The 22,716-nt window shown below is 40.2% G+C and overlaps 1 protein-coding gene across 3 annotated transcripts; it reads right to left on the minus strand.

Annotated features, from left to right (window-relative positions):
• Positions 1 to 5,392: 5,392 nt before the first annotated feature.
• On the minus strand, positions 5,393 to 21,827 carry LOC117081666 (glycine N-acyltransferase-like protein 1). Of its 3 annotated transcripts, none has more exons than XM_033207882.1 (6): positions 21,501 to 21,827; positions 20,194 to 20,313; positions 19,430 to 19,537; positions 6,887 to 7,013; positions 6,444 to 6,621; positions 5,393 to 6,188 (listed from the first exon to the last, which is right to left on the minus strand). In XM_033207882.1, exons 2-6 carry the CDS (start codon positions 20,269 to 20,271, stop codon positions 5,771 to 5,773), a joined length of 909 nt encoding a protein of 302 aa, XP_033063773.1. In that variant the 5' UTR covers positions 20,272 to 20,313; positions 21,501 to 21,827; the 3' UTR covers positions 5,393 to 5,770. The 3 variants fall into 3 exon arrangements, with proteins under 3 accessions (XP_033063773.1, XP_033063772.1, XP_033063774.1); XM_033207881.1 differs by lacking the exon at positions 21,501 to 21,827 and adding an exon at positions 20,475 to 20,661; XM_033207883.1 differs by lacking the exons at positions 19,430 to 19,537; positions 21,501 to 21,827 and adding an exon at positions 20,475 to 20,663.
• Positions 21,828 to 22,716: the final 889 nt, after the last annotated feature.

Consider the following 22,716-nt stretch of genomic DNA (forward strand, 5'->3'; position numbering starts at 1 on the left):
AGGGTGAGGAATGAAGAAGAAAATATCCCTTCTAACCTATTTTCTCGTCTTCATTCCAAGGACTCTAGAAAGGCACAGCAGGTTGGTTTTGAAGTCTGGGTAATTTTAGTGCTCTCCATTCTCCCAAGTGGATACCTCTAGTGAAGGTAAAAGGAAAGACTGTTTTCTGTGTTGAGGGAAGATTTATATGCAAATCTCAAGACTCAGATGTTATTTCAGAGGAGTTGGTGTCCCTAGTAAAGTAGAACTGGCCCGGGTTCATCTGCCAACAAGGTCAATGGTATGAGGCAAATATGAGGAAACTGGAAGATCAGGAGGGGTGGAATCTTGAATTCTAGGTGGAGAGAGGATCAATGTGTTGAGCAAACACATGGCTGTCTTCTTATTTCCTATATGAAATCATGGAAAAGACTTTAGAACAAACAATAAATAAGTCATAGCAGGAAAACAAAGAGCAGTCTTTTGGCCGGAAATAGAAACTGTTAAAAAGAAAAACAAAACAACAGAAATAAAAAACACCTTTAAGTTTGAAAGCGACAGAAGTTAAAAAGTGGAAAGTTGCCTGGAATGTGCTTTTATTGCAGCCTAATAAACCCGTCCCCACTGCATCTTCGTGTCCTTGCTTATCCTAAGCAGCGTGGTGGCAGCCGTGGCATTCATCAAGCTAAAGTGGTCGTTTTTGGCACTTGGGCTTGAGATGGCAGTGAAGTGGCATCGTTTGTCTGGGGAAATGCCAGAGGTTTATTATCTCACACTATGGAAATTGAAGATGTGGACACAAAAGGAGTGGGTTTAAGAGCGAAAGTTTAACAGGCAAAATAAAGAAGAGAGAGTTTCCTTGTGCATTGGAAGGGTATCTGAGCAGGTTTCCGGGTATGGGGTGAGTTGTGGTTGGTTTTATAGATCAGCTTGAGGAGGCAGTGTCTGATTTACATAGGCTGAGAGGATTGGTTGGAGCAGGTGTGCCATTGATGTGATACATGAAGAGGCTGGCCATCCCACACTAATCTTTAGTATGCAGATGGGGCCTCTACCTGGCCTGTGCCATGTCGCCTGCACACGTGAAGACAAAGAAAAGGGAATAGGAGGCCAGGTGCCATAGCTCATGCCTGTAATCCTAGCACTTTCAGAGGTCAAGGACGGTGAATCATGAGAGGTCAGGAGTTCAAGACCAGCCTGACCAACATGGTGAAACCCTGCCTCTACTAAAAACACAAAACAAACAAACAAACAACAAAATTAGCCGTGCGTGGTGGTGGGCACCTGTAATCTCAGCTACTCAGGAGGCTGAGGCAGAGAATTGCTTGAACCTGGAAGGCGGAGGTGGCAGTGAGCTGAGAACGCGCCACAGCACTCCAGCCTGAGCGACAGAGCGAGATTTCGTCTGAAAACAAAAAACAAACAAACAAAAAATGGAAGAGGAAGCCTCCATGTTGAGTATGCCTGGCTTCCAGGTACCCCTTTTCTATTTATAGGTGCCGGCATTTAACTATGCAAGCTTTTAGCTTGCTTATCTGTGCTTGTGGCTTGATTTTTCAGGCTGATTTTTGTTAGAAAAGAAAGTATATGGGCGCTGCTTTTTTATTAAAAGAAAACCCTTACCAAGGGCTCCCTTACCTACATTGACTGCTTAATAATTTCTTTTAACTCCTGTATCAGCAGTTCTTGCCCCGATAGGTGATGATCATGAGGGGGAACAGGAGCCTCTAGACTGAGACAAGTGGCCAGGGCTCTCCTGATGGAGTGTTTCCCTCCCCAGCACCCCCTGCTGGTCAATTTGACAAACAGATGAACAGAAGTTCTCAAATACACAATAAACAGCCCCAATATCACCAGAAATATCAAGTTGGGATGGCATTTTTTCAAATTGTCTTTATTTTTAGTCTACATCATTTGTTGCTTTCTGAGGGAAGGTTTTTGAGTTCTCCCACTAAGACTGTGGATTTGCATTTTTCTTTTTGTATGTCTGTCAGCTTTTGCCATATGTATTTTGTAGTTGCGTTGTGTTGTGAGGCAGATTCATGATCTATGTTGTGGGAGAATTCTGTATTTAGCAGATGTTCATCTTACGTTCTATTTTGCCTAGCATTGATAGTATTACTTTGTTTTTCAGTTTCACATTCATTTAGTGTATCTTTTTCCTTTGCGTGAACCCTGGTGTGTTGTTGATTTCAGATATGCTTACTTATGTACGGACAGTGACCCCCAAATTCATATGTTGAAGACCCAACTCCCAATGCACTTGGAGGTGGGCCTTTGAGAGGTAATTGGGTTTAGATTAAGTCATGATGGTGGAGCCCCCATGATGGACTTAAGTCCTAAGAAAAGGAAGAGAGTCTGAGCTTTCCTCTATCTCCACTATGGGAGGGCACAGAGAGCTAACAGCCATCAACAACCTGAGAGAAGTGGACTGACAAGAAAACCTACCTCACTAGAGCCTTGTCATATCTCTTCCCAGTTTCCAGAAGAGTGAGAAATCAATTTCTGTTATATAAGCCACTCAGTCTATGAAATTTTGTTATGACAGCCAGAGCTGATTAATGCATGTTCTTGGACGTTGTTTTTAACTCAGTACGAAAAACATATATTTTAATAAGAAAATTACCCCATTCATTTTTAGTGTGTTTATTAATACTTTTGGACTTATTTGTGCCATATTTAAGAACTCCTCTTTCCTCTTTCCCACACTTTGTTTTTTTAATCCAAGTGCATGATAAGGTTTAGGAATCACTATCTTAACAGGACCATGAAGGGCTAGATAAGGGAAGCTGGCTTGCATTCAGGGAAGAGGCAGAGGAGGGAAGCTGCCAACTGGGCTGTGCTAAGATGACCTGAGCCCCAGACCCCGGATGTACAACCTCTTCTGGACACAGGACATGCCGGAGGCAACATTTTGAAATAGGCAAATTTTATTTGCTTTGTGTTCTTTCGTCATCTGTATTAGCTTTTGCCTCTTAAGTGCCAAAGTATAGCTGTTTATATATTTCCCCAAGTTCCTGAGTTTATTTTTTGTGTAAGAATTTTCCACCCTTTGAAATCCCAAATGACATTTTTCCTCTCTTTCTCAGACCATATTTTCATTTCAGTCAATGTAACATTTCAGCCAGGTCTTAGGAGTTTAGAAATCTGATTGGATTGATTCACACTAAGCTGTAACAGATCTACCACAGCCTTCCAAGATGAACTGGAGTTTTTAAAAGACTCCATGACCTACACAATTCTTTAGGTGCTGGAATTGCACACTTTCAAATCGCATCAAGTGTTGAAAGAGACCAAATGAAATCTACAGGCAGGCAGCCCGGGCGGCGCCTTGAGCCTAGTTAGAAGTTGACCCTACAGGCAGACAGCCCGGGCGGCGCCTTGAGCCTAGTTAAAAGTTGACGCCGGACCTAACCGATAATGTTATCTATAGATTTCAGATGTTGTATAGACAAGCAATGTGAAAGTTCCTGTCTTGTTCTTTTTCTGTTCTAATTACTAGTGCTTGCCATATATCTCTCAACTTCCTGAGCCCAGTATAAACATATCCCACCATATGTCTCCCCTCCATATATCCCGCAACTTCCTGGGCTCATCCCACCATATGTCTCCCTACCATATATCTTTCAATTCAAAGACTACCATATATCTCAACTTTAGAAGGACACCACCTGGAAAATCCCCGATAAGAACACAGCCGTTTGTGAGAGCGCGGGAACCAATAAAAAACTGCTAAATGTATAAACTTAAAATGTTAACCAATTGTAATGCTGTAACCTAGAGAATTCCCTCGTTCCTCTGCAACTTTACAAGTCCTGTTTACATTAGGCTATAAAAGGCAAGCGCACGCATTGTTCAGGGCCCTCCTGTATGTTGTGGAACGGAGGGACCAAGTTCGAACTTGCATTAAAGATCCTTGCCGCTTGGCTTTGACTCTGGACTCTGGTGGTCTTTTTCCGGGAACAAACGGTCTGGGCATAACAGTGTAAACATTCAATTGTGTGGAGGTTTATTTTTTAAGGAGAGATGAGGATAGGTGTTAGTTAATACTGCTAGACTTTATTACAAAAGACAATTCTATCAAGATTTCTTGTTTTTTTAAATCTAGACAATCAGAAAGAGTGAAAATGCCAATTTTTTTTTTTCTTTTTCCTTTAGCTGCAGTGTTTGTTATGCCCAGACCGTTTGTTCCCCGAAGAAGACCACCAGAGTCCAGAGTCAAAGCCAAGCGGCAAGGATCTTTAATGCAAGTTCGAACTTGGTCCCTCCGTTCCACAACATACCAGAGGGCCCCAAACAATGCGTGCGCTTGCTATTTATAGCTCGAGGTAAACAGGACTTGTCAGGTTACAGAGGAACAAGGCATTTCTCTAGGCTACAGCATTACAATTGGTTTACATGTTAATGTGAAGTTATGCTTTTAGCAGCCTTCTGATCGGTTCCTGCGCTTTTACAAACGGTTGTGACCTTCTTGGAGCTTCTCCAGGTGTTGTTTTTCTTAATGTGTTTGTGTCGGGCAGGCATATGGGGCTCAGGAAGTTGGGACAAAATAGAGGATTGTTTGTACTGGGCCCAGGACTAAGATATGTGGCAGACACCGGTAATTAGAGCAGGACAGAGACTTTCACAACGTTTGTCCTTACAATGTCTGGAGTCTATAGATAACCTTAATCGGTTAGGTCCGGGGTCGATCTTTAACTAGGCTCAGGGCGCCGCCCGGGCTGTTTGCCTGTGGACTTCATTTCTGCCTCTTAGTCTCTTCATTTGATCTCTTTCATGTTCACAGCAATCCAAGTTCCCATGACAGGGTGGGAGAGCAGAGCCCAATGAGGCCATGGCTTTTTTGTGAAGTGTGTTTCTTTTTTTTTTTTTTTAGATCAGGGATTCAGAAATTTTAATGTAAGTGTTCAATTAGGAAGTTACTATGATAGTGCATCACACGTGTCCTTTCCATCATCTGGATCTTTCTGCTTTTTTTGTCTGGCTCACTCTTACTCACTCTCCAGTCTTCATCTTAGTGGTCACTTCTCCCCAGAATGCCCATGACCCCTTAAGATATTAGTGCTGCAAACACCAAAAGCTGAACTTATAACCGGACTCACAGGCAACACTTGTCCTGTGCCACGCTTCACTAATGATGAGGATGTGAGAAAGAGTAGGAGGAAGGAGGCAAAACAAATGTCATTTCCATAACAGAGGCCTCAAGGTCAGCCCACTTGATTCTCTGGAGATCCTATTCTGCATAACAATGATGAAAGGTAGCCTGGGAAAGCCATTTGTCTGAGGCTTCACCTTTGATACCTTACTAGTTACTAAACTAAGAGACAGATTCCATTCTTTAGTGTAGCCATGCCTCATAAATCCATACGTAGCAGGGCTATTTATTTCCAATAAAGTATCCATATAGATTAGGTATATTCTATTGACAATTTTATTAAAGTTCTTCATTTATCATCCAGATAGTAGATTCTATCAATCAAGTTTCATAAAGAGTTCTGATTCCCAGAGGTAAGAACTGAGCCTGGCTTTCTGGTGACATGTTTACTGGTAACCCCGTCCTTCCCTACAATGCTTAAGCATATTTAAAGACTATACCCTCCCCTGCCTCCAGCCTGGATTGTGAGCTCCTCAAGAGCATGACTGTGTCTTTTAACATCAAGTTTCTATGTGAGAAGAGTTCCTGCCATATCATAAATGCCCAATCAACATTTGTAAGTGAAGAAAGCTATTCTGTGGTGTCTGCTTTAATATTAAGAGATGGCTTGCCCAAATTGCTAAGCAGCTTCATTGTCTAAAATGGAGCTAGATTCTGTGGGTAGCAGGTCCATTGGTGCCACTCACAGGAGGCCTCAAAGAAACCCGCCGCCTTCACAGAGCTGCGGGAGCGTTCATTTTCTTCCAGCACAGAGATGTAAAATGGAATATTCTTCTGAAGCAGATACTTCTTATATCGCACCATCACCTGTGCCATTTTGCCTGTCTTTCGGTATTTTTCCACGCTGTAGGCCATTCCTACTTCACAAGAAGGGTCCATGGTTAACCATGCGACTGGGGCCCCCTCTGGTCCCAGCATACAGGCTGCTGGCAGGGCTCCTATGCAGCGCTTGATGTAACGCAGGCTCCTCTCATTCTTCCCTAGCTTCCAGTTATCATTTACCAGCCCGGAATAAGATATATCCAGTTGGGCATACTTAAAGTTGGGAATTTCCCTGTAGAAAACATAAAGAAAGACAAAAGCTTTGACCCCACTCCTGTAATTTCTGGGTGCCATCCCAATCTAGGGATCGCAGGCCCTCTTTTTCTTTAAAGAACCACCAGTGCGAAGTTGCATATTTTGACCTTTGACAACCTTTATTCATCCCAAGGAATGAATTCATCCTCTCTTCATTCCAAAACTGATGTATGTGAATTAGAAAAATGTACAAGGAATAGCAATTATAAATGATTAGCACATGTTTTTGTACCTTTCAAAGTCATCATCTGGGTGGCCTGTCTCAGCCCAGCTTCCAAACTTGCTTTTATTGGAGGCATTGAGCTTCAGAATATCTTCCGTAATCAAGAGGACTGCTGTCGAATGCTCTACCTTCACTGACTTTGAAAATGCAGCTGCTCTTATCCCCTCACCTAAACTTTCCTGAAGACCTGGGAAGAAAGTAATATTGTCAGAGTTCTCTACTTACACTGCTCCCACCTGATTAATACCTCAGTGCTTAGTCGTTCTCAGACTTGAGTTTACACCACAATCAGATGGAGTCCTTGTCACACCACAGATTGCTCTACCTCTACCAGCTCCCAGAGTTTCTATGAATTTACATTTCTGATGAGCTCTCAGGTGATGCTAATGGTATTAGTTGAAGACACAATTTGAGAAGCACTGCTGCTTTCCCATTTCTTCCAGACTTGTTACCTTGGATTTGGAGTCTCTGTTTCCAGTTGATGATCTCACAATTTTTCAAAAGTTCTTGTGATTTTTGAGGCTCCTTGGAGAATATACGATATACATTTGTGTATGAATCCATGTTGTCTGTCATCTCCTGTATAGGATGGTGAGAGGTCAGATCATTCCCTTGAACTTTTTCTTCACCTCTCACTGATTGCAATTATCAGAAAAATGAAAATTCAAAAGAAAATTTTGGCACTGGCCCATGATGGCTGCAGTTGGGCACATGGATAATAAAACCTAGACCTATAAGCTACTGCTGACCTCTTACCTGTGTAACTGGAGTTTGTTAAATACTTAACACTGAGAGGTAATAGTTATAAACCTGCTTATTAGATACAGAACAAAGACAGGATGAAATCAGTCACCCTCCACCAGGCCTTAAGATGCCTCACCTTTCTCTTTACCCACTCAACTGCACCCTTAACTTATTTTACATATAGCATCACCAAGTACCCAGCAAATTCAGAAGATTGCAACAATTGCTTCTCTCCCTGCTTCTGTCACCTCCTGGGCCACATGTATCCTTCTGTTATATATATATATTATATATATATATATATATATATACACACACACACACACACATATATTTTATATATATATATAAAAAAAAATATATATATATATAGTGCCCCACATAACTTCCTGTGAGACACATTCTGGGTTGTAGTGAGTCTTTGTTGCTAGGATTAAGTCCTTAAACTTGGATCAGAATAAATGTAACCATGATTTCTCTAAGTTTTAGTGCCTACTGTTTCACTGGACACCTAGAATCTATAGTGTCCTAGAATCTACAGTATCCAGGGCTTGGGCAAGATATTTTAGTGAATGTAAGCATTAACGAGACATTGCCTTTCCCCAAGGCTACACGATATCAGCCTATTCGAAGAGTGACACTGGCTTTACAGCCAGAAGCCCACGAAGTAGAGTGAAGTAACTGAATTTTTGTTAGCACTCTGGGTAATTTATGTGGTGTTAGACTCTTGGGTTTGAAAGAAAGAGACTTGTGATCCCTTTCTGGCAAGCCACAAACTGCATGTGAAGATGATATCTGTTTCTCACTGGAGATATAAACAATAAATGTGAGAGTTTTAGCAGTGAGTATATTAATATTATGTTGGAAATTGTATAGTTAAAGAGTAAATATTAAAGAGTAAAAGAGAAAATAGTGTAACTAATTTTAGAAACCTTCAAGAATTTGAGAGTGCTTTTATAAACGTAAGTTCCTGAATATGGCCAAAACTAAAACCTCAGCGAATTTAAAAGAGTAGATGTTTTAAAAGACCCAATTTTAAAAGAATGACCAAAAACAGCCCAGTAAATATTCAAGGCATTATAAAAAGAATATCAAAGTAAACTAGAAAAAAAAAGTGGAACAATTTATAAAAATGAAAGCTATATATAAAATGAAATGGAGAGCAAGTCATAGTTCAAAGGATATATAAAGCCAAAAGTTTCTTTTTTAAATGGCAAAAAGAGAGATAGAAGATGAGAGAGATAAATTTCTTGTAAGGCTTATAAAGGAGATATGAGAGAAAGAGAAAAAAGCGAAAAAAAAAAAAGGAATAGAGTATGAGACATGAGAACAGAAACAGAGAAAAGAACAAAAGAATTATAATAGAAGATTATATGCTACTCCAAGACAACATATTTACTGATAAAAAAAAAATGGATGTTATCCCTCGAGGATAAACTATCAAAATGACCTTCAAAAAAAAAAAAATAGAAAACCTCAACAAACTAATAGGAAAATCAGAAATTATAGTAAACATCTACCATTTAAAAAGTGGATAAGGATTATGGCCTCCAGCTCCATCCATGTTGCTACAAAGGACAGGTTTTTTTCTCTTTTATCGCTATGTCATATTCCATAGGAATATATGTACCAAGTTTTCTTTATCCAATCTACCATTGATGGGCATCTGGGTTGATTCCATGTCTTTGCTATTGTGAACAGCGCAGCAATGAACGTGCAAATGCACGTGTCATTTTGGTGGAATGATTCATTTTCTTTTTGGTATTTACCTAGTAATGGAATTGCTGGGTCGAACGGTAACTTTGTTTTAAGTTCTCTAAGAAATTTCCAGACTATTTTCCACAGTACAATAATCCTAAGAAAATTAATGCTGGAACAGAAAACCAAATATCACATTTTCTCACCTATACCTGGGAGCTAAGTATTGAGCACACATGGACACACACGTGGGAATAACAGTAGACACTGTGGACCACTAGAAGGTGGAAGGAAAGGTGCTGGGTTAGAAAACTACCTGTTGGGTACTATGCTCACTACCAGCATGATGGTATCTCTTTGAACTCCAAGACCCAATATTCGCAATATTTCCATGTAACAAATCGGCACATGTACCCCCTATATCGGAAAGGGAAGATGAAATTAAAAAATAAAAAGTAGCCAAAATCAAATTATTTTACATTTAAATTCTACATAAGTGAAAAACAAACACATAATTTTAATAGTAGATTTTGGTAACAGATGAAAAGATCCTAATGCCAAATCTGGTAAAGAAATAACAAAAAGAGAGCTATTGACCATATTTCCTTATGAATACCGATGCAAAAATTCTATTTTAGGGTATTATTATTTTGTTGTTGATTTTTATTTGCATTCTTGATTTCCAAATATGTCACACTATTCTTTAATCCCGTTTGTTTGTTTACTAATAAAATATTCAGTACTATATCAAAAGAATGTGAACATGAACAGTTTGTCTTAGAAAGGCCAGTATGGCTTTGACTGGAAGATTGTTCAGTGTAATAAATTAAAGGAGGAAAAATTACATGAGTATATAAATTGCCAAAAAAAAAAGATAAAAATGAAAGAACATAAAATGTACCCTCCATTCTAAATATATGTCCTATGAAAGTAGGAAGAACAGGAAAAGGCTCTAAATCTGTAAAGGCAGAATCAAATGTAATTCCAAATGTAAGTTGTTACAGCTATTTCATTAAAATCAGGAATGAGACAAGGAGAGAACTATTATTACTGTTAGTTGGTATCGTTTTCTTAAATGTACATTATGCAATAAGGCAAGAATCTAAAAACCCATACAAATATTGGCAATGAAGGAGCAAATTACCTTGTTTGTAGATTATAGTATTATGCATTTAGAAAATCCAAGAGACTTCGACATAAAACAAAAACAAATAACACCCCACACAAACATGAGATTAAAGAATAGTGCCTGTAATCCCAGCACTTTGGGAGGCCGAGACGAGCGGATCACGAGGTCAGGAGATCGAGACCATCCTGGCTAACACGGTGAAACCCCGTCTCTACTAAAAATACAAAAAAACTAGCCGGGCGAGGTGGCGGGCGCCTGTAGTCCCAGCTACTCGGGAGGCTGAGGCAGGAGAATGGCGTAAACCCGGGAGGCGGAGCTTGCAGTGAGCTGAGATCTGGCCACTGCACTCCAGTACGGGCAACAGAGCGAGACTCCGTCTCAAAAAAAAAAAAAAAAAAAAAAAAAGAATAGTGTGACATATTTGGAAATCAAGAATGCAAGTAAAAATCAATAACAAAATAATAATGCTCTAAAATAGAAAAGGAAAAATAATTCAATAGTCTTAACAAATAGTATAAAATACTGAAGGATAATCTTAATGGAAAATCAGGTAGTTGACCACAGGAAAATACTTACATTTTACTAGATGACATAGAACAGAAGCTGAAAAAAGTGAGAAAGAGACCATATATCTAGATGAAAAGATTTAGTATCACAAAAAATATTAACCCCTCCACAATTGCCTAAAAAAGCTCCTCCAATACCAATCACAATTGCAATAGTTAGTTGGCATAGGTGGTGGGGAACTGGAAAAATCAGTTTATGTTCATATAGCTCTTAAGTTTATAAGAAATAAAATAAGGAAAGTAAGAAAAAGATTGGTGAGGGGTGATTTGTTTGATTAGATATTAAAATTTACCACAAAAACAATGAAACAGCATGAGAAAAAACTAGAATCAAATACAGAAATAGATACAAAAATATACAGACATGTTATGTGACAAACTAGACATTTATGTTTTAGTAATGGAATGACTTATTTAATAAATAGTACTAACATAATTTGCAAGCCATAAGGAAGACAAATATAAAAGAATGTTAATTCATGCTATTCAAAAATATATTCCAAATAGAATGAAGATCAAAATATCAAAAGTAAAAATTAACTTCCTGTAAGACAAAATAAGAAAACACTTGTATGATCTTGGAGTTGGAAAAAACTTTCCTAATTATTAATAAAATAAATCAAACCTCAGAAGTCATAGTGAAAAATATATTTGACTACATGAAAATTAAAAATTTCTGCATATCAAATCTCCATCAATAAAATAGACAATAATTCTAAATTGGGCAACAAACTTGTAGCATACACCTTGTGTTAGTATCCCTGGTATCCAAAACACAGAATTTTAAGAGTGGCACAAAACTGTGTGTAAACATGGTCAAACAATATAAACAGTTCAGAAGTAAACCCCAAATGACTGATAAATATATGAAAATATAATATGTTGAGAAGGAAGTTCCAAGATGGCCGAACAGGAACAGCTCCAGTCTACAGCTCCCAGCGTGAGTGATGCAGAAGATGGCTGATTTCTGCATTTCCAACTGAGGTATGGGGTTCATCTCACTGTGGCTTGTCAGACAATGGGTGCAGCCCACAGAACAGGGAGGGGCATTGCCTCACCCAGGAAGTGCAAGGGATTGGGGAATTACCTTTCCTGGCCAGGGGAAGCCATGACAGACAGTACCTGGAAAATTGGGACACTCCCACCCTAATACTGCGCTTTTCCAATGGTCTTAGCAAATGGCACACCAGGAGATTATATCCTGTGCCTGGCTGGAAGGGTCCCTTGCCCACGAGCCTCGCTCACTGCTAGCACAGCAGTCTGAGATGGAACTGCAAGGTGGCAGCAAGGCTAGGGGAGGGGCGTCTGCCATTTCTGAGGCTTGAGGAGGTAAACAAAGCAGTCGGGAAGTTTGAACTGGGTGGAGCCCACCGCAGCTCAAGGAGGCCTGCCTGCCTCTGTAGACTCCAACTCTGGGGGCAGGGCATAGCTGAAGAAAAGACAGCAGAAACTTCTGCAGACTTAAATGTCCCTGTCTGACAGCTTTGAAGAGAGTAGTGGTTCTCGCAGCAGAGAACTGGAGATCTGAGAATGGACAGACTGCCTCAAGTGGGTCCCTGACTCCCAAGTAGCCTAACTGGGAGACACCTCCCAGTAGGGGCTGACTGACACCTCATACAGCTGGGTGCCCCTCTGAGATGAAGCTTCCAGAGGAAGGATCAAGCAGCAACAACATTTGCCATTCTGCAATATTTGCTGTTCTGCAGCCTCTGCTGGTGATACCCAGGCAAACAGTGTCTGGAGTGGACCTCCAGCAAACTCCAACAGACCTGCAGCTCAGGGTCCTGTAAGAAGGAAAACTAACTAACAGAAAGAACATCCACACCAAAACCCCATCTGTAAGTCATCATCATCAAAAACCAAAGGCAGATAAAACCACAAAGATGGGGAGAAACCAGAGCAGAAAAGCTGAAAATTCTAAAACTCAGAGCACCTCTTCTCCTCCAAAGGAATGCAGCTCCTTACTAGCAATGGAACAAAGCTGGATGGAGAATGACTTTGACAAGTTGAGAGAAGAAGGCTTCAGACGATCGGTAGGTAATAACCAACTTCTCCGAGCTAAAGGAGGATGTTCGAACCTATCGCAAAGAAGTTAAAACCTTGAAAAAAGATTAGACCAATGGCTAGCAAAGAGAAGACCTTAAATGACCTGATGGAGCTGAAAACCATGGCGCAAGAACTACATGATGGATGCACAAGCTTCAGTAGCGATTTCATCAAGTGAAAGAAAGGGTATCAGTGATTGAAGGTCAAATTAATGAAATAAAGTGAGAAGAGAAGTTGAGAGAAAAAAGGGCACAAAGAAACCAACAAAGCTTCCAAGAAATATGGGACTATGTGAAAGGGCAAAATCTACATCAGGTTGGGTACCTGAAACTGACAGGGAGAAAGGAGCCAGGTTGGCTCCTTTCTTCAGGATGTTATCCAGGAGAACTTCCCCAACATAGCAAGGCATGCCAACATTCAAATTCAGGAAATACAGAGGATGCCACAAAGATACTCCTCCACAAGAGCAACTCCAAGACACATAATTGTCAGATTTACCAAAGTTGAATTGAAGGAAAAAATGTTAAGGGCAGCCAGAGAGAAAGGTCGGGTTACCCACAAAGGGAAGCCCATCAGACTAACAGCAGATCTCTCAGCAGAAACTCTACAAGCCAGAAGAGAGTGGGGGCCAATATTCAACATTCTGAAAGAAAAGAATTTTCAACCCAGAATTTCATATCCAGCCAAACTAAGTTTCATAAGTGAAGGAGAAATAAAATCCTTTACAGACAAGCAAATGCTGAGAGATTTTGTCACCACCAGGCCTGCCTTACAAGAACTCCTAAAGGAAGCAGTAAACATGGAAAGGAACAACCAGTACCACCCACTGCCAAAACATGCCAAATTGTAAAGACCATTGATGCTAGGAAGAAACTGCATCAACTAACAAGCAAAACAACCTGCTAACATCATAATGAAGGATCAAATTCACACATAACAATATTAATCTTAAATGTAAATGGTTCTAAATGCCCCAATTTAAAGACACAGACTGGCAAACTGGATAGAGTCAAGTCCCATCAGAGTGCTGTATTTAGGAGACCCATCTCATGTGCAGAGACACATAAAGGCTCAAAATAAAGGCATGGAGGAAGATCTGCCAAGCAAATGGAAAACGAAAAAAGCAGGGGTTGCAATTCTAGTCTCTGATAAAACAGATTTTAATCCAACAAAGATCAAAAGAGGAAAAGAAGGTCACTACATAATGGTAAAGGGCTCAATTCAACAAGAAGAGTTAACTATCCTAAATATATATGTACCCAGTAGAGGAGCACCCAGATTCACAAAACAAGTCCTCAGAAACCTACAGAGAGACTCTGTAGTCTCCAGCCTGGGCGACAGAGCAAGTCTCTGTCTCAAAAAAAAAAAAAAAAAAAAAATTATAAAGGGGGTATCACCACCAATCCCACAGAAGTACAAACTACCATCAGAGAATACTATAAACACCTCTACACAAATAATTTAGAAAATCTAGAAGAAATAAATAAATTCCTGGATGCACACACCCTCCCAAGACTAAACCAGGAAGAAGTTGAATATCTGAAAAGACAAATAACAGGCTCTGAAATTGAGGCAATAATTAGTAGCTTACCAACCAAAAACAAGTCCAGAACCAGATGGATTCACACCCAAATTCTATCAGAGGTACAAACAGGAGCTGGTACCATTCCTTCTGAAACTATTTCAGTCAATAGAAAAAGAGGGAATCCTTCCTAACTCATTTTACGAGGCCAGCATCATCCTAATACCAAAGCCTGGCAGGGGCACAACAAAAAAAGAGAATTTTAGACCAATATCCCTGATGAACATCGATGCAAACATCCTAAATAAAATACTGGCAAACCAAATCCAGCAGCACATCAAAAAGCTTATCCATCACGAACAAATTGGCTTCACCCCTGGGAAGCAAGGCTGGTTCAACATATGCAAATCAATAAATGTAATCCATCATCTAAACAGAACCAAAGACAAAAATCACATGATTATCTCAATAGAGGCAGAAAAGGCCTTCCACAAAATTCAACAGCCCTTCATGCTAAAAACTCTCAATAAATTTGGTATTGATGGGACATGTCTCAAAATAATAAGAGCTGTTTACGACAAACCCACAGCCAATATCATACTGAATGGGCAAAAACTGGAAGCATTCCCTTTGAAAACTGGCACAAGATAGGGACGCCCTCTGTCACCACTCCTGTTCAATATGGTGTTAGGAGAAAGAAATAAAGGGTATTCAATTAGGAAAGGAGGAAGTCAAATTGTCCCTGTTTGCAGATGACATGATTGTATATTTAGAAACCCCATCGTCTCAGTCCCAAATCTCCTCCAGCTGATAAGCAACTTCAGCAAATCTCAGGATACAAAATCAACGTGCAAAATTCACAAGCATTCCTATACGCCAATAACAGACAGAGAGTCAAATCATGAGTGAACTCCCACTCACAATTGCTTCAAAGAGAATAAAATAACTAGGAATCCAACTTACAAGGGATGTGAAGGACCTCCTCAAGGAGAACTACAAACCACTGCTCAATGAAATAAAAGAGGACACAAACAAATGGAAGAACATTCCATGCTCATGGATAGGAAGAATCAATATCATGAAAATGGCCACACTGCCCAAGGTAATTTATAGATTCAATGCCATCCCCTTCACAGAATTGGAGAAAACTAGTTTAAAGTTCATATGGAAACAAAAAGAGCCCGCATTGCTAAGACAATCCTAAGCCAAAAGAACAATACTGGAGGCATCATGCTACCTGACTTCAAACTATACAACAAGGCTACAATAACCAAAACAGCATGGTGCTGGTACCAAAACAGAGATATAGACCAATGGAACAGAACAGAGCCCTCAGAAATAATAACGCACATTTACAACTATCTAATCTTTGACAAACCTGACAACAAGAAATGGGGAAAGGATTCCCTATTTAATAAATGGTGCTGTGAAAATTGGCTAGCCATATGCAGAAAGCTGAAACTGGATCCCTTCCTTACACCTTATATGAAAATTAATTCAAGATGGATTAAAGACTTAAATGTTAGACCTAAAACCATAAAAACCCTAGAAGAAAACCTAGGCAATACCATTCAGGACACAGCCATGGGCAAGGACTTCATGACTAAAACACCAAAAGTAATGGCAACACAAACCAAAACTGATAAATGGGAACTAATTAAAGTAAAGAGCTTCTGCACAGGAAACCAAACTACCATCAGCGTCAACAGGCAACCTACAGAATGGGAGAAAATTTTCACAATCTACCCATCTGACAAAGGGCTAATATCCAGAATCTACAAACATTTAAACAAATTTACAAGAAAAAATCAAAAACCCCATCAAAAATTGCACAAAGGATATGAACAGACATTTCTCAAAAGAAGACATTCATGCAGCCAACAGACATGTGAAAAAATGCTCATCATCACTAATCATCAGAGAAATGCAAATCAAAACCACAATGAGATACCATCTCACACCTGTTAGAATGGCAATCATTAAAAGGTCAGGAAATAACAGGTGCTGGAAAGGATGTGGAGAAATAGGAACACTTTTACACTGTTGGTGGGACTGTAAACTAGTTCAACCATTCTGGAAGACAGTATGGCGATTCCTCAAGGATCTAGAACTAGAAATCCCATTTGACCCAGCCATCCCATCACTGGGTGTAGACCCAAAGGATTACAAATCAGGCTGCTATAAAGACACATGCACACGGATGTTTATTGCAGCACTATTCACAATAGCAAAGACTTGGAACCAACCCAAATGTCCATCAGTGATAGACTGGATTAAGAAAATGTGGCACATATACACCATGGAATACTATGCAGTCATAAAAAAAAGGATGAGTTCTTGTCCTTTGTGGGACATGGATGAAACTGGAAACCATCATTCTCAGCAAACTATGGCAGGGACAGAAAACCAAACACTGCATGTTCTCACTCATAGGTGGGAATTGAACAATGAGAACACCTGGACACAGGGTGGGGAACATCACACACCGGGGAATATCGTGGGGTGGGCAAAGTGGGGAGGGATAGCATTAGGAGATATATCTAATGTAAATGACGAGTTAAAGGGTGCACCACACCAACATGGCACATGTATACATATGTAACAAACCTGCACATTGTGCACATATACCCTTGAACTTAAAGTATAATAACAAAAAAAGAAAATATAATATGTTGAATCTCACTAGTCAGGAAAATGGAAATTAAATCTACAATAATGGCAACCTTGGCAATGCATACTTGTTGAATCTGAGCCCAAACCTATGTTCGTAGCCATCATTTTCCACCGCCTCTCCAAATCAGTGACAAAACCTGCAGAGTGGACCTAGCTGCCTGTTCCCAAGGAGAAGGCCTGTTCCCAAGGCCTGCCTGTTCCCAAGGCCATTTTCACCCACCAGTGTGGTATATATTAAAAGTGGGATAACATTCAGTGCTGGTGAGAATGTGGGGAAACAATTCTTGCACACATTGCTAATAGAAATTAAATTGTGGAATCCTTTGGAAAGGTAATCTGGCAGTGCCTACTTATGATAAAATAAACTCTAATTTGGTGACATCCCTTTTGGAAATCAATTGTATTTTAAAAGTTTCCAGGATGTAAAGACATGAATACGAGAATGTTTATGGAAGCAGTCTTTGTAGTGGCAAAGAACTATGAACAATTTGAACCCAAGAGCAGGAGAATGATTGACTAAATAGCATTGTGTTGACTCTATGGAATACCAGTTATTAAAACAAATACATTGGTGCTGTATTGCTTCATGCAAAGGGATGTCCAAAAGTTACAGGGCAAATTAAAAAGTGATGACAGAAGAATTAATTAGTGAGTATCCCTTTGTGTGTTAATATGGGAGAGGAAACTGGTTACCCCAAGGGGTAGGAAAGGAGGACGGGAGTGGAAGGGAGCTGAGAGGTTATTAACTTCTCAAAATCATTTGGATTCTTCCACTTTTATAATCAGCATATATTATCTTATGATTAAAAACCAATGAAGAAAAAAATAATTTTTTTCTAGATAAATTCTCCTACATCCCATCTCTTGCATGGAATAAGACTAGGTGAATGTATTTCCAAATAAATCACAGCATATTTCATTCTTTCAATTTTTTTTGGTTATATATGTGTCGTGGAACTTTTATATCTTAATATTTTTGTTTATTGACTCACTTTGTAAAAACTAGCCTTTTTCAAAGCAATGCATGAAAGTTATGGTTTGATGTTATAGTTATGTTGCTAAAAAACACATAATAAATACAAAGTCACTGAAGTAAAAAGAACTGTTTGACCTCCTACAGTTATTTAGCATCTCACACTTTGAAGAAACTGGACCATGGAACTTAATAAACTAAGCAGGAAGCCAGGAGATCGAAAGGACATCCCTAGGGAAGGTGTTCGGCTCAGCCTGGTTCCCACCCCGTTTACCCCTTTGTTCCCCAAGCTAGGAACACTTTGTCACTTTCTGCATCCCAATCCTGACCCAGTTTGCAAACTAGTCTTGACCTGGAGTGGCTTATTATTATTTGGGGACTCAGCATCTATATCCACGTGAAGATGGGCTGGCCATGAGGCTTTTCAGTTCACTAACTAGATGTGCATGAAACACACATACACAAAGCGGAAGTATTTAGGAAAGAAATACACCTAGGTTTGTGTTACTGTTTCAGCTTAATCATTTATTCCTTGTATATACTCAGCCAATAATGGCTAATTATGGTAGATACTATTTACAATTATGTGCACGTACTAAGTCTTTGATGTACAGTGTCTCATTTAAACCTTTTGCAATCCTCTGAAGAACTTCCTCTTATTTTTCCCATGCTAACAAATGATGAAACTCAGAGAAGGGCCTATGGTTATATAGCTAATAAAAGTGACAGAGTCCGCTGGACTTGAATTCAGATTGGGCAATGCTTTAATATCAGGAATCCAGCAGCTATGTGACTTAATATTTCTCAGTGTCGTTTCCTTATCTCTAAATTTGAGATTTAATGCTTCCCTCGTAAGATAGTTCTGATGATGACATTCACTATCAAGAGAAGTGCTTTCACATAGTTGACACACGGTAATTATGAGTCCCTTCCCTGTTTCCTGAGAAGCAACTTTTTTTTTTTTTTTTAAAGACAGGATCTCACTCTTTTGCCCAGAATGGAGTACAGTGGTGTGATCTTGGCTCACTGTGTTGTTGATCTTCTGGGGCTTAATCCATCGTCCCACCTCAGCCTCCTTAGTAGCTAGGAGAATAGGCATTCACCACCACGCTCTACTAATTTTGTTTATTTTTTGTAGAGATGAGGTCTCACTATGTTGCACAGGCTGGTCTCAAACTCTTGGCCTCAAGTGAACCTCCTGACTGGGCCTCCCAAAGTGATGGAATTATAGGTATAATTCACCATGCCTGGCCCTGAGAGATAATTTTTACTGGTAGACTTCTGCTTTGGTTTTTGTTTCTAAGTCACTGTTCTGATATCTCAGATACCCAACCTTCCCTGTAAATTGGCCTCTTTCAGCCCCTGCAGGTGACTCCTGCCACCTCAAAGGGCCCTTAATCTGCGAGTGTCAACCTTGTCTTTCTCCTCCCCTTCCCCCTCCACCCCATTTCCCAGATGAGTCTTATGCTTTACAGGAAGGGTGGGAACACGTGGCACTCATGCAAGGTGCCAAGTACTAAAGAAGTGTTTTAAAATACTCACTTTTCCTTTCACCCTATAAAAGCAGCCCTGGTGTCTGAACTGGTCAGTTCCTCAGGCCCTTTGGACCTGCCTGCCTTTACCAGTCCTTGTCTGTGTGCCTACCTGTTTTTGAGGCCGGATAATAACCATCTGATACTCGGGCCAGGAGTCCACCAGCACCTCCATGTTGAAGGGATTCCCGTGATTGATGTGATACACAGAGCCGTACACCTGAAGGAGGGATGGGAAGGACTAGGAGAGGCTGAGATCCCCAGAGATGGGGATGTGGATGTGAACAGTAAGAGAAAAACAAAGGCCAAGGGACAGTGATGGTGAGATGAGCAGCGTCTCCAGGACCATACTGATGGAAGTGAAGTCACCAGCAAGCAGGCAGAACTCACAGGTAGGTGTCCTTGTGATATCAAAGAGCTACTGTGCACTAGCTGGGCACTTGGCAGTGTTCTTAGCACTTATATTGTGTGGATTCATTCAGTGCCCACAACAACTTTAAGAGATAGGTGCTGATATTATTCCCATTTTATTAATGAAAAGACCAAAGGTAAAGGCACAGAAAGCTAAAGAAACAGACACAATGATATCCGACTAAAAAATGGCAACCTTGGCAATGCATACTGCTGAGCCCAAACCTATGTTCGTAGCCATCATTTTCCACCGCCTTTCCAAATGAGTGACAAAACCTGCAGAGTGGACCTAGCTGCCTGTTCCCAAGGAGCAGCAGCAGCTCTTAACATGCCTCCTTTGTCCCCAACCCCATCCTGTTTCCCAGCTCCAACCCTCTGCACAAAATCAGGAAGGACCAGAATCACGAGCCTATTTTCTCATCAACACCCCTACTCCCTTACCCCGACCTCCCACTGTTCCTTCACCTTCAGGGACTCAGGAATGCTCCTTGCTAAAGATTCGAATAGGGCCAGCAGCTGCTCGGAAGTATCCAGTAGAATCATTTTGTGGGATGCTTCAGTCCTTGAGCCCTTCAAGAAAAAACTCTGAAAAGAAGTGAAGGGAAAATGTTAAAGGACCAAATGAATTTAAAATTCACTTTACACATCTCCATTCAAGTAACACTCATGGTAGGTACTGTTAGTATCATCTTCATTCTTAATACACCAAAACTTAGAGAGACTAAATAAATTTCTCAAGTTCTTACAGGGATAAATGCCAGAGTCAGATTTTGAAACCATATATGAATGGCTCCAAAACCCATGCCTTTTTTCCATGGTGGAATGAATTAAAAGTGAATATTCAGAGCTCTGTGAGCTTCCCAAATGCCTGTAGCAGAACACTCCACCACTGCCACCATCATAACTGTTCCTTGCATTTTGATCATCAGATGCCCGAGGAGTCTTCTTTCTTCTGGAATAGAAAATATCTAAGAACAGTTGTGACTGGAAACCTCAGAGCAGAAGTTAGCAAAGATTTTCTTTAGTTCCTTAGAGCCAAATATTTCAGATTTATAACCATTTTGAAATTTGTCCCAGTTTCATTACAAAAATAAGAAAAAAAATGGAAAAATTTTGAAACATATCTGTAAACTTCCGTTGAATTAACATTCAGAAATCTTACAAATATGCCAAAGAGTATAACAGTTGACATCCCATAGTGCCAAACCAGTTCTTAGCTAAAAGGGACTTTACTGAGAGCCCTCATTTTTAAATGTAGTTCAATGCATTTTTTTTTTCATTTGGAATGTTCCACTCTAAGTTATCTTTAGTAAGATTTTGCCATTTCCGTAAGACTTCGCTGCCTCCCAGGCCTAATGTATAAGCCAGAAGCAACTCGGTTTTTCAGAAATTAAGGACTTCATTTTTACGCAAAATACTGGCTTTACTCTCAGATTGTTTTGATTAACTTAGCCAATGACTTTTCCTACCTAGGTGCACAAGAAAAATGAAACAAACGGGTAGAATACAAAAATCCCTGTGAATTTTCCAAAGCCAAATTTTATGACTTCTGCAACATTACTGCTTACTACCACTTCTTTTCTGACCCAGTCAGCTGTTAGTGGCCTCTAAGTGGATCCAAGTCAGTTAATTCCCAGATCAAATTCATTGCTAGACCCAGTCCATTTTCTGTGGCAACTCCAAACCCAGTTAGGATCACAAATTTGCTGAAGGAAACTCAGAGAGCTCAAAACACAAATGTGTGAAGCTCCAAAATGCAAGAGAGAGCTTACCTTTGATTCTCAGCAGCTCTGAGAGATCAATGGACACAAGTGTATCCTGTAGGTACCTTCCGTGTTTACTGAGTGCTCCTGGGGATACTGGAAACTCCACTTCAGATCCTGCTTCTGACACAATCTGATAAAATAAAAACTTCAGCTGAATTAAATTTAAAGGAGTTTGAGCAATGAACAATTCGTCTATCCAGCAGCCTTCAGAATCACAGCAGATTCACAGAGGTTCCAGCTGTGCCTTGTGGTCAAAACAAATTTATAGAGAAGAAAAGTTAAAGTGACATCCAAGAACCGGAAATGAGTTACAGAAACAGTGAGATTGCTGTCAACTGGGTGTTTGCCTTATTTAAACACTGAATATTCAGCAGTCTATGAGTGGTGATGTAAGGCTGCTGGGATTGGCCAACATTCAAGCATTGTTACAGGTGCACACTCTGAAATTAGGTTTTTAATTTTGCATATTAAGTTAGGTTACACTTCACCCACAAGGACTCAAATGTAGAAGTACAGAGTCCTTCTCAGACCATATTTAGTTTCCTTTAACACTTTGTAGCAAAATTCTTCTGCTGTGCAGAAGCTCTTAAGTGTAATTAGATCCCGTTTGTCAATTTTGGCTTTTGTTGCCATTGCTTTGGTGTTTTAGACATGAAGTCCTTGCCCATGCCTATGTCCTGAATGGTATCACCTAGGTTTTATTCTACGGTTTTTATGGTTTTAGGTCTAACATTTAAGTCTTTAATCCATCTTGATTTAATATTTGTATAAGGTGTAAGGAAGGGATCCAGTTTCAGCTTTCTACTTATGGCTAGCCAGTTTTCCCAGCACCATTTATTAAATAGGGAATCCTTTCCCCATTTCTTGTTTTTGTCAGGTTTGTCAAAGATCAGATGGTTAGGCCGGGCGCGGTGGCTCAAGCCTGTAATCCCAGCACTTTGGGAGGCCGAGACGGGCGGATCACGAGTCAGGAGATCGAGACCATCCTGGCTAACACAGTGAAACCCCGTCTCTACTAAAAATACAAAACCTAGCCGGGCGAGGCGGCGGGCGCCTGTAGTCCCAGCTACTCGGGAGGCTGAGGCAGGAGAATGGCGTAAACCGGGAGGCGGAGCTTGCAGTGAGCTGAGATCCGGCCACTGCACTCCAGTCTGGGCGACAGAGGGAGACTCCGCCTCAAAAAAAAAAAAAAAAAAAAAAAAGATCAGATGGTTGTAGATGT

Source organism: Trachypithecus francoisi, unplaced genomic scaffold (genome assembly GCF_009764315.1).
Source record: "Trachypithecus francoisi isolate TF-2019V2 unplaced genomic scaffold, Tfra_2.0 Lachesis_group8, whole genome shotgun sequence".
NCBI lineage: Eukaryota > Metazoa > Chordata > Mammalia > Primates > Cercopithecidae > Trachypithecus > Trachypithecus francoisi.

Bases quoted from the DNA above. Each gene is read 5' to 3' on its own strand.
- LOC117081666 (XM_033207881.1), bottom strand. From the start codon at position 20,531: ATGGGTTTTGGAGCCATTCATATATGGTTTCAAAATCTGACTCTGGCA. The intron at 20,314-20,474 runs GTAAGAACTTGA...ACTTCTTTTCAG, and splicing joins TGACTCTGGCATTTATCCCT to AGTTTTTTCTTGAAGGGCTC. The intron at 6,622-6,886 runs GTAACAAGTCTG...CTTTCTTCCCAG, and splicing joins ACAGAGACTCCAAATCCAAG to GTCTTCAGGAAAGTTTAGGT.